This window comes from Orcinus orca, chromosome 6 (genome assembly GCF_937001465.1).
Source record: "Orcinus orca chromosome 6, mOrcOrc1.1, whole genome shotgun sequence".
Lineage (NCBI taxonomy): Eukaryota > Metazoa > Chordata > Mammalia > Artiodactyla > Delphinidae > Orcinus > Orcinus orca.
Window position 1 is genome coordinate 34981618 of NC_064564.1, and position 12011 is coordinate 34993628.

A 12011-nucleotide genomic window follows, 5' to 3' on the forward strand; every position below is an offset into this window, starting at 1 on the left:
GCTCTCTGAGACCAGGGTCCAAGTCTGTTTTACTCACTTCCCTAAACCCAGCACTTAAAACAGTTCTTGGCATAAGAGAGGATCCCCATAGATACTTTTTATTTGCATGAATGAAAACACATTTCATTGTTGACTCAATAAAGATTATTCCTTTTTAAGTTACTAATCACCTTTCCCAGTAGGATATTCCCAAGTTGTTACGCTCTGTATTTTTTTTTAATTTTATATACTATATTACATATATGTAATATTCCCTCCTCCCTCCCTTTGGAATTGTAAAGAAGTTGTGCAAAGATACAATGCTGTCTGCATTAGTTAAGGTGCTGAAGGCCAAGTACTCCCCTCACACCTGTGCTGGTTGGGCTTTGGGCTGGACCACAGTGAGAAGGGAGGGAGGGAAGGAGGGGGGTGGGCTTGGGGAATACGGGGCTGACCGATACTGTCCCTTCCTTTGCTTCTCCACTGAGAAGCAAGTCACCTGTGTGCCTCTGTCTTCCCTGCCCAGGGCAAAAGCAAAGATTGCCGAAGGAGGCAACTGTTGCTATTTCAAAACAGAGAAAATACGAAGAGGGAAAGAAACCGGTTTGGATTCATTTTCAAGATGATGCCCACCTGTGGGACGACCAGGCAGGGAAGAGGCCAGAAGTGAATAAGGGGAAGGTGACCACCTCCCTAGGCTGTCTGCCCAGTTCCCAGGTCAGCGGAATTACTGGCTGTGCCTCTATGAAAGGCCAGGTACCACCATCCCTGGGCTTTTCCCCACTATTTCTTGTCATCTAACATCACCACTCTCAGTGCAGATGGCCAAGTCCCCTCTGTAGGCTGTGAGAGTGTGGAAGTGTGTGAGTGTGCTCACGTGCGTGCATGCGTGTGTGCCCTCAGGTGTCTGTGTGTGAGTGTGTGTGCACATGCACGTGGGCCGGGGATGGGGGCGACGAGAAGAGAGGAGGCATCTCTCAGAGCACCTTAAATCAAGATCATGATTCTTTCTTGGTTTCTTGGGCTTGATTTATTTGCTTGGCCATGGAAAGAGGCACTGGAAATGCCCTCAACTGGCATGACTGATCTGCTAGGAGGAGGAAAGTGGGGCAGAAGGGCCACTTAGAGAAGTGTCCAAGGAGACCTGAGGTTGTTTTATTTTCTAGTGACATTGGTGAGGCTGGAAGGTAAGACAAATCTTGTAATTTCCACTGAAGACTATGCTCAGTGGAAGGCCTGTTCTTGTTTGGAACGAATGCAAACCTTCTGCACCTTTGCCTGGCACCCGGGTGGGAAGGGTTGCTGCCCCGGGGTTTGAGCGGCTGTGCAGGCCCTGCTGGCAGTCTAAGTTGTTTGCCCTGATTCAGAAGCAAGGGTCCATTTTCTTCCCTGTCCTTCCTTCACTGGTGCTTCTGTCTAAGCAGCTCATTCATCTACTTCCTTTCCAGCCAAAGAGAGACACTCCTGTGTCCAGGGCCCTGGGGCCAAAAGCTCCCGTCACCCATCCTTCAGGTGATACCCAAGAAGGCAGCAGCAAGTGTCCGACTCGGAACTGAGCTTCATTGTGCCGCGGATTCTAGGAAAACGGGCATTCTTAAACCTGCCACAACTTAAGACAGCGAATTTAGAAAGGATTTAGAAAAAAGCAGTAGTGATGATCAAAGGGCTAAGCACATTGGACCCACAGGGGAGGTCAAGGGAACTGGGATTAAATATCCTGAAGAAGAGAAGTCTGGGGAGTGACTTCAGAGCCATTTTCAAGCGATTTTTACAAAAGATGGTGAACAGCTGTTGTGCATGTCCACGGAGGAGTGAGTAAGAGGACAGGGACATAAATTTCCTTCAGGGAATTTTAGCTTAAAGACACTTCTTTAGCGGTGGCATGGCGGGGGGATGGCATGGAGGAGGGCGGGGGCTGGAGAGTTGAGTCCCGGCATGTTACTAACTGAGGTTCAAGTCTTCACCGGGGAAGACTGAGAACAGGCAAAAGCTTCTCTCTGCGGCAAACATTCGGTGGATGTCTATCAGGCGTGAGGTTCTGTACAAGACCAATATTATTAGCCCCATCTTAGAGTTGAGCAAATAAAGGTCCAAGAGACTGAGGGCCTTATGCAGGGCCTCCTAGATGGTGCTTGAAGAGCTGGGATTCAAACTTGTGTTGCCTGGCTGCAAAGCCCTCGCTTTTCTTTCTGCGTTTAATTCAGGAAATTAATCCACAATACATTGGTTCACGATTTATCATGCAGACAAGCCTGCAGGAGGAGAAGGCCTGCGCTGGCTCTCACCAACGCTGACTTCTTGTTCACATCTCTCCTGCTGAAGGTAACCTGGCCGCTGCTGCGGTTGCCCTGCGTGTCCATCCCTCAATTACAGTTCCAAAGAGATAGGGAGACTCTTGGGAGGGGCAGAAGCATGAGGACAGGAGAGTTCATTGTTTAGCTGCATCCAGGAGCAAAAGACACTCTCCTGTGAATGAAGAGAACCTGTGTTTCCAGATCGCTTTCCCCTGGAAAGGTTCAATACATCTTATAACCATTATCACTTCATTCCTCATAATATCCTCGTGAAGTGGGTGTCAATGGTTGTGCGGCTTTTTAGCAGATGGAGAAACTGCAGTATAAGAAGACCAGTCAAAGTCAGCCCAGGCTAAAGAAAGGATCTCAGTTTCTAGACTCCCAGTATCAGCACAGACATCAAACTGCACTGATGCCTGTTTACAGATTCCTAACGTGGAATGAGATGTTAAACTATGAGAGGAAGATCAAAGCACTAACTCCATCTGCCAGAAACAATTTTTTAAGGTAGTATAAGTAGCCTTACCTCCCAAGGAAATTATGGGAGACTGTTTGAAAATGCTGAACTTTCAGGAAAGAAATGGGCTGTATGTTTTATGAAAAAATATGTACAGAATTTTGGCTGTTTTGATCATAATTACTGAGATGACAGTACAGGTGAATTTTTAGGTCTGAGCTTGGATATATAGCAGTGGTAAAGCTGAAAGCTGACTTTTTCAAATCAAGACACTCAGAGTCAGAGCCAAGGGTGAATTTTTCCCCTCTGAGATCATGTGGCTTAAATAATCACAACAGACACGCAGAAGCATTTCCACTTCGCTGGGATCCAGAACTTACAGGAAATTACTCTTCTGCATGTCTGATCACTATGGAAATTGATTTTATACAGATAGCTAAAAGTACACAGACCCACGACTGCACGCCCTCCATCTCTGTACTAGTGAGCGGTACTTCTGCCTCATTACTGAGACCTCCTGGGTATCTGGAACAGCAAGTTGTTTTACCCTCTGGCAGGAGAGTTCCCTTGCTGTACGCCTACGTCCTGAAAGGCAGCTCTGAGTTTTAGGAGTGGGGTCTCCGGACCCTGTGAGCTCTAAATGTGGTCACGTGTAGTTAATGCTGCAAGGGAGAGAATATGCTGGCCGTCCTGCACGACGCTGGCTAGAGAAATAATCTGTGTTTAAGGCTGCGAAAGTGACCAGTTGCTCCTCTCTTCGTAATATTACAGTACATAGAAACAGACCCGGGCGTGCGAGAAAGCAGTATTGCCTGTGGTGTATTGCTTCTTTGGTTGATCTCTGGGGTGGAGTGGCAAGGATGGGGAACTGACTATTAACCAGATCTGCTGCTTGTGCCTATCAACTCGTTGCTGATCAGGAGAAAGGTCTTTATCACTCTTGGCTCTGTCTTCGGCCTCTTGAGATTCTAAAGATCACATTCTATCTGCGCCTCTGAAGGAAAGCGCAAGGCCCGGTAATGTTCCCAGGAACTGAGAGAAGATGGAAAGAATTGGGGAAGTACAGTTCTAGATGGATGAAGGCTTTAGGAGCTTCCATGCTCAGGGTCTGAGACAGAAAATGCTCTTGTTCTGGAATGCAACTTACATTCTGTATGGGTTTTTAAATTTTAGTAATTTACGTTTATAAGTTCCCTCCCTATGTGGCGGGATGCAAATAGTGTATGCCTCAAAGCTTTACACGTGGTTACTTCTTTTCTTGATCAGAGCAAGTCATTTGTGCTTGGGTAGATAATGAAAATTGCTGAGGTAACAGTTACAAACGAGTACTCCCTAGCTTCGTGGGGGAGGAAAAGTACTGAATTAAAACAAACACGTGAATGCACACACACAAACAACAATAGCTGATGAGCAAAGAGAGAACCCGCAGCTGTTGGTACCGCTGGAATATCAGATGGGCAAGGCATGTTGGATATGGTGCTGTTCTACCAGGGCAGACAGGCACCCAGGATTTGTTTGAATCTCCTTCTAAGCACTTCTAGCTTTTTCTTTCCTTGGTCTCATCAGCATTTAAACTGAAACCTCACACTGAAGACGTCTAAAACATGACTTCTCATCTCCGCTCTTCCACTGCAAATACCCTCCCTTCCTTCCCTCTGCCCCATACTGACTCCTGAGACCAAACAACTACCAGCTGGATTTCCAGGGCTTCTACACTCAGCACGTAACTAAGTGGCCAAGAGAGAAAGGTCAGGTCACGCTGGACTCCTCTTTTCAGCTTTCACAACCAATCAACCAAGTCTTAACTGTGGCACCTCCGGAATATTCCTGAGATCTGTTCGTACTCTCAAAGCCCACTGCCACCATCCCACCCACGGCTCCAGCTCTGGATCTCTTGAGTGAACTACTGTACCGGTCTCTAATTGGTCTCCTGACGTCTAGTTCTCCCCACCCCCATCTATCTTCCATGCTGCCTCCCCCGAGTATCTTTCCAACCTGCTGACGGCACTTCCCTACCTAAAACCTTCAGTAGTACCTCTGGCCTGAAGGCTCGAGGCTAGGACTGCTGAACTGTATCTCCATGCACCCAGGACTCTGAAGCTCACCAGAGAACCTCCTACCCTGAGTCATGACCTGTGTCATGTACATCTTCGTCTTCAGAAGTTGACCAGGAGCTCCCTGAGGGCTAGGCATAGAATTGATTCCTTTCTGTCACCTAGTGTCCAGCCTAAAGTCTGGTAAGGGAGGTGCTCAGTAGAGAATGCTAAAATTCATCGAAGCAAGAGAACAATGGAAACGCAGTATGACACAGACGTGCCAGCCCCAGGACCCTAACTGGCTGGTCTAAAGTGAAAGACTGTCCTGTTCGGAACAGCTCACGTGCTTAACAGATGTGCCTGAGGATCGGTTTGCAATGGAGCCAAAGGTTGGAAGCTCCAGGGGTAGGTGTGGGGCCTTTGGAGACCTGGATGAAATTGGTACAACATGCCGCACAGGCAAAAGGGTGAACAGTCTGCTTTAATAGCTGGATTCGATTCTGAGATTAGTTGGCAGGAAAGAAGATGTTTCAGTTTCAAAATATATTCTAGTATACTTGCTGAAATACATTCATTGTAGCAATGAAATCTCCTTAACGCTTCAGGAGAATTTTAAAAAGAAGCTTAAGCCTGCTAGCGAAAAAGTGATCCTAACTGGGCAAGGCGTCCTCTCAGGGGTGAAGGTTGGTGGTTGTGGCCACCATTCAATGGAGATGCTGCTCTTAACTTCCACAATCACAACAAAAGTCTCTTTGTGGGTCCACAAAAAATATTCGCAATGATAAAATCCAGGTCCCCCAGAGCCAGAGGGCTTGGGGCCATCCAAATGAACTCCATAACCTTATTAGGAAGAGGATGAAAAGAAAGAAGACCTCCAAAACTAAAAATGCACTTTGTGGCTTCCACGAAAATTGCTGTATTTGTGTCCTGAGAAGTTCTTCTTAAAGAATGCACAGTTGTCATTCAGAAACAGACTTTCGTAACAGCCTAAGGAGGCAATATACAATTTCTATTCATTTTCTTTTTCCTTTTTCTGTATTAGTTCCTAAGGAAACTGCTCCATTCTATTAGAGGACCTGAAAAGTTATTTCAGGGCAAGTACAAAAGAAAAGAAAAATTCTCACAGGTAAACTGTTGTTCTTGACCTTAGGAATAATGGCTACATCTGATGTGATTTTTTACGTGAAGAAAACCCATATGTTTACTTTAAAAAAAGAAGGATGGTAAATCTGAAACATTTCAGACATTTCAAAACAAGCCACCCTAACTGTTAGAACTTTTCTGCCCTCCATTCTTTTCCACAGCAGCTGAGGCCACAGAGTGTCCTTGGCTTGCCTCCTCTACCACTTTCAGGACTCCTGACTCTGGGGCTCCCCTGCTGCGTGTGCTGGCTCCCAGAATCCACACTCCCAATATTTCTAGACCTAGTTGATCATCCCAGGACTCCTGCTGTCTGCGGAGGTCCCTCCTCTATTGAGAGAGGAAGATTAAACTTTCTAGGCTGCAACTTGCCAAACAATGGCAGAGTCATTTTTAACATTAAAAATAAAACTGGGCTCCAATAAAGATGTTAAAATAAATAAATAAAACTGGGCCCTTAATTCCTAAATCGGTCCTCACCTTCTTTCTTCTGGGATGCTCTCCAACAGCATTTGAAGGAAATCCTGGAATAAGAAAAAGACAAATCATTAAAGATGTCCATCAGTAAATAACCCTGCCCAGAGTCACGCCAGGGACTGAGCGTTCCCAGCTGCTGACAGCTCACCTGCTAGGGAAGGTAGGCCGATACTGAATTATTAGGCTATATACTCAATTTATTAATTTACCAGGGCTTCAATCCAATCAGTTACAACCACAAACAAATTGAAAAAAGTAACGTTTGTTATTTTGACCTAACCCAACGGTTTATTTCATTTCATGTTTCACTATTTTCAAAAGGCTGGCCAGAGCATAAAGCCCTATCCCTCTCTACTTAACCATGCTCTGCTCTCTGTGAGCTCTCCCTGGATATCCTATTACACACTGAATAATCTCAACTCTGGGAGGCTAGTAACCAACAGCTTTTTTGCATTGCTCTATAGACAATAAAGACGAAAATCAAGGCAATTAATATCCCAGTGGAGGAACAAAGATGTCACAATTCCAGAAATCGTTCACGGGCCCTTGCCTCCATCTGCAGCCTCTTCTGGTGCCACTGTGCAAGTCCTCAATTGTTTGACATTTAAGATGTTTCAAGAATAGATTTTTTTTTTTTAATCTAAAGGCATGACTTACACACAAACCCATTTTATCCTTTATTATGGAAAATTTCAAACACATTCAAAAGTAGTAAAAAAGCATAATTACCTTCATGTACCCATTATCCCACAGCAAATCTGCCCCATCCACTTACCTACCTCCTGTATTATTTAGAAGTTAATCGCAAACATTACATAATTTCACCAGTCAATGTTTCAGTAAATATCTCTAAAAGATAAGGCGTCTTTTAAAACATAACCACAATACCAGAAGACCTAAAAAATATTCACACACGAATGTTCAAAATCACATTTGTATTTAATTTACAACTTGTGTGTTGTGATCAATCTTTTTACCCCATCTAACTCTGGAATCTTGATTTGGTCTCAACTAGGTTTGTCAGATAAAATATAGGATGCTCAGCTAAATTGGGGGCATATTTACACTAAAAAGTTATTTGTTCTTTATCTGTTATGGGGGTTGTACATTTTTATTTGCTAAATGGGTAAGTCTAGTGTCAACCCTCCCTCATCTGAAGGTTTGATAAGATACATTTTGGATAAATACAGAACACAAAACAAAAAAGAACAATGTTTAACTTTCTAGAGGCTTGATATTGAGCAATAAATAAGACCTATACATGAAGGTTTTCTTTCAATAAATTGAAAATAACCCTTCAAACTGGTCCTTTAAAGAGGGCACATGTGTAAGCGCAGGTGACCAAATATGACACTGCTGAATGAGCATCCCTCCAGACTGAAACGCCCACCCCAATCAAGTCTGCAGATCCAGGGTCAGCACAGGGCTCTGATGAGATCCATTTAACTCAGAGCGTGAGGTGCCAGCAGCAGTGCAGACCGTCGTATTACAAACAGATGGAATTACACAGGAATAGAAATCTGCAAACAATTTGTATGACAAGGGTGTTCTTTTACTATCATGGCGTTAAGCACAGCCGTCACTACATTGGTGAAGCCAGCCATCACTTCCTATGTGTTTATGGGTGGCTAGGTCCATCTCTTCCAGAGGCAAAAATCTTTCTATTAAGAGCAGTAGTGAAAGATTTATTTCTTGCAACTTCTGTTCTTCTAAGACTCTACTTGCCTATTGCTGCTTCACCCAAAATAGACAATACAAATACAACAAAACTAGTATTAAAAACATGTATCAGTCCATGCACCCCAATGTTCATAGCAGCACTATTTACAATAGCCAAGATATGGAAGCGACCTAAGTGACCACCAACAGATGGATAAAGTATTACTCAGCCATAAAAAAGAATAAAATAATGCCATTTGCAGCAACATGGATGGACCTAGAGATTATCATACTAAGTGAAGTAAGTCATACAGAGACAAATACCATATGATATCACTTACATGTGGAATCTAAAAAAATAATACAAATGAAATTATTTACAAAACAGAAACAGACACAGAAAACAAACTTATGGTTACCAAAGGGGACGTGGGGGAGGGATAAATTAGGAGTGGGATTATCAGATACATACTACTACGTTACACACTACTATATATAAAATAGATAAACAACAAGGCTCTACTATATGGCACAGGGAACTATATTCAATATCTTGTAGTAATTTATGATGTTAAAGAATCTGAAAAAGAATATCTGAATCACTTTGCAGTACACACCAGAAACTAATACAACATTGTAAATAAACCATAGTTCAATTAAAAAACAAAACAAAACATGTATCAGTCAAAATGGAAGGGGACAACCCCAAATAGAATAATGCACCTGCAGTGGGTATATTGGGAAAAATAGCAAGGGAAACAAAAGCAATATTTAGAATGCAAAAAAGTATTTTTGACTGAGGTTCTTAGAGTCATTATTTTTATTATTTTAATAATTATTTTGTAAATAAAAGTTGAATTAGAAATTAATTTTTCATAATCTATTATTAGATTACTTTGCAGATATTTCATTGGCTTAATGACAGAAATCTTGCTTCTTAAAAATCCAAGTACTGTATTTATAATTTCTTATAATTTTACTTCATTATCTTCTTATAGTCCATATCAACTTATCCCACATTTGTCCAGTAATTTATGCCCAATTATGTGGGGGGAAAATTACATTAACTCAATGGCAAGGGGGAGAATTTAATTGCATGAGAAGCAGGAAATCCAGAGTTAACCTTAATTCTGCCCTTTTGCATTTTCCAATTACAATTGGATCTTTCTTTACAAAACTGCAGGGCGCAATGTTTCAGATTTTGTGTGAATACAAGAAAACTGCAGGAAGTCCCCAAGAAACCCTGCTTCATTTTTTAAGAAAGATAACTGTCCCACTTCTTAGCAGGTGGCCATCTGCCTCTTCCTGTCTCAGAGCTGAGACCTGCAGGACACACAGCAGCTAGCTGAAGGCTGCCAACCAATGCTGAGGATGATGGGTCTAAGGGATCACCCTAGGTCACAAAAAACCAATACCTCAAGCATCTCTAAGACACGATGCCTGTATTTCCACAGGCTATGGGAATGTTTGTCTACAGTGCTAGACATTCTCTGTCCTATGCTCCATCCAATGCAAGAAGACACTTGGTCTCATCCAGGCGGTCTTTGTATCATCAGTGGAATCAACTCAACTGGCCCTTTGTATTCCTTTCATAGACATAATCTTAACCACAAAACGCTAGTTCTCCTGGTTCTAGTCATAAATTGGCATATACTCCTGGAGTGGATTCATCATAGAAGCCTTTCCCCAATCTCCACAACAGAATGTTATAAAAAGAAAGATGTCTCTTATGATTATTCCTTCCCTTACCACCTCTTTTCAATTTTCATCTGTCTTCACTCTTCCCTTCAGCATGTTGGCACTTTTATAAAAACAACTTACAAATATCAATTGGACAAGGAGGGTTTTCTTTCAAGGCTGATTCTAGGATCACTGACAGGATCTAAGACACTGACTTGATCTAGGATCACTGACAAAGTCAGCTAGCAACAAATACTAGGGGTCCCAGTTTCTCACCACTAGAGTATGCCTGAAAAAAATTAAAGCCAAAGACAAAACCAACAACAACAACAATCCTGCCGTTTTGACAGTGGGTCGGGGTGAAATTTTATCTGGATCCCTGACAATTATTACAAGCCCACACTCTGGTCGAAAAACACATTCCTTGGGAATTTTTTTTTTCATTTTTTATTCTCCTAATAATCTATATACTAATCAGGTCAGTCCCAGACAGCTTATTTTGATTATCACCTAACAACACTAAATAAAGCATTACAATTAAAAAAAAACGACACCGATTTCGGCACATGACGAATTTGGTAATTATTTTTTAGTCCTGGTGAAAGTAGTCAACAAAAAGCAGGCGCATGTGGAGTCTACTGGATAAACTGACACTGGCTTGATAATTACCCAGGATTAGGGATTTCTGTCAGACGTTTTATGAGTAATTACTATGGTCATAGGGAAGGGGGAGGTAGGAGAGGCAAAACAAACAATCAAAATGTTGAAATAAGGACAGTGTTGGCAGCATAAGAACTGAAAAGGAACGAAATGGTCAGGAATAAGTTATTGTTAAACTCAAGAGAGCAATTTTAGTTGGGAGGTAGAAAGATGATAATTCTGAAACACTGGGCAGATGGGGTATTCGGAAAGAAAAGGATTCAAAAGTAAATTGGAAAAAGAAGAAACTGAGGAACTTCTGAGTAAAGAAACTGAATCATGGTCTTCCTCATCAATAACTAACTAGCAATATAAACAAAAACACAATCCATTAAAAAAAGTTAGCAAAAACTTCACCAGCAGCGTCCAAACACAGAGAGAATACAGCTTGTGGCATAAACTTCAAAGAGACAACTAAAGAAGAAACATAAGATTCCAACACAGCCTCCAACCTTCCCTCTGTACCACCCCCCCCCTCAAGCTTAGCAGAAGTGGTACTGGTGAATTGCCCAAACCCCACAAATTCTCACAAATACCCACACATTTGGAAAGAAACAGGAATATCTTTATTTTTCCTCTCTTTTTGACTGTGAAGGGACTGAAAAATGTTTGCTCAAGTGAGATGAGCAAAACCTGGGAAATAAACAACCGAGGATGACACTCTCATGAACTGTATAGGTTCTAGGGCTCCGAGCTGAATTGGAAGAACAATATTAATTGAGAGAGTACCTGCAATGGAAAAAAGTGGCACCCAAATTAGGTGAAGAGAATCTTGGCTGGGGACCTTTAACAAAATTTCAAGAGTTAGTGGAGCCAAATTCTTACAACAAAGGCTGTATACAGCTCCAGAGGAGCTCTTCCCCTCCACCCTCTCCATGCATAATATCCAAACTTCAAACCGTAGCTCAGAGGGGAAGAAAAACACTCCTAAGAGAAGTTGCAAAAGAAATCAAGGATAACGTTCCAATACATATGAGAATAAACAGAAGGTCAGGACAGTGCAACTCATGCTGAGAATGAGCCAGAAAAAAAGTATGGCAACTATGCAAACTAATACAACAAAAACCCACCAAAAGAGAGAGACAGAAACAAGAAGCATAGCATAAAAGACAAAGAATCCAGTCTTGAAAACATAATCCACGGCACAGAAGAAAATTCTCCACGAATGCTTTACACTAAAATATAAATTAAAAGAAAATAATAGGAACATAAATTCAGTAAAATAAAAGCTCAGACAAGATGACAAAACAACTAAATGAGAGGAAGAGATTTCAAAGCAAAGGGAATAAATTAGGAACCAAAATAATACCACTATACAAGCATTAATAAAACAGAAACATCAAGAAAAAGAACAGCTATTAAAGAAAAAAATTAATAATTTTATAATAATAACATTAATAAAAAATAATATTGCTTGAGATAAACATATACTATAAAGACAAAAGCGACTAGAAAATAACAAGTACGGAGGACAAAGATGACATAACATACAGATAACCAGTAACCTTGAAATTCAGAATCCCGCAAGGGAAAAAAAAAAATGAATGTGTTCAAACATACAATTAAGACAATTTTACTGAAAGAAGGAAG

The 12011-nt window shown here is 41.8% G+C and overlaps 1 protein-coding gene across 21 annotated transcripts in view; it reads right to left on the reverse strand.

The window, feature by feature from the left end:
* AOPEP (aminopeptidase O (putative)) overlaps positions 1–12011 on the reverse strand; it is a 539402-nt gene that overhangs the window by 289230 nt on the left and 238161 nt on the right. For all 21 annotated transcript variants that reach the window (XR_007478127.1, XR_007478131.1, XR_007478129.1 and 18 more), the window contains one exon: positions 6387–6430. Coding sequence is in view for 15 of the 21 variants with exons in the window: in XM_049711495.1 (XP_049567452.1) it covers positions 6387–6430 (44 nt within the window). In the remaining 6 variants the exon portion in view is untranslated. The remainder of the gene's footprint in view (positions 1–6386; positions 6431–12011) is intronic.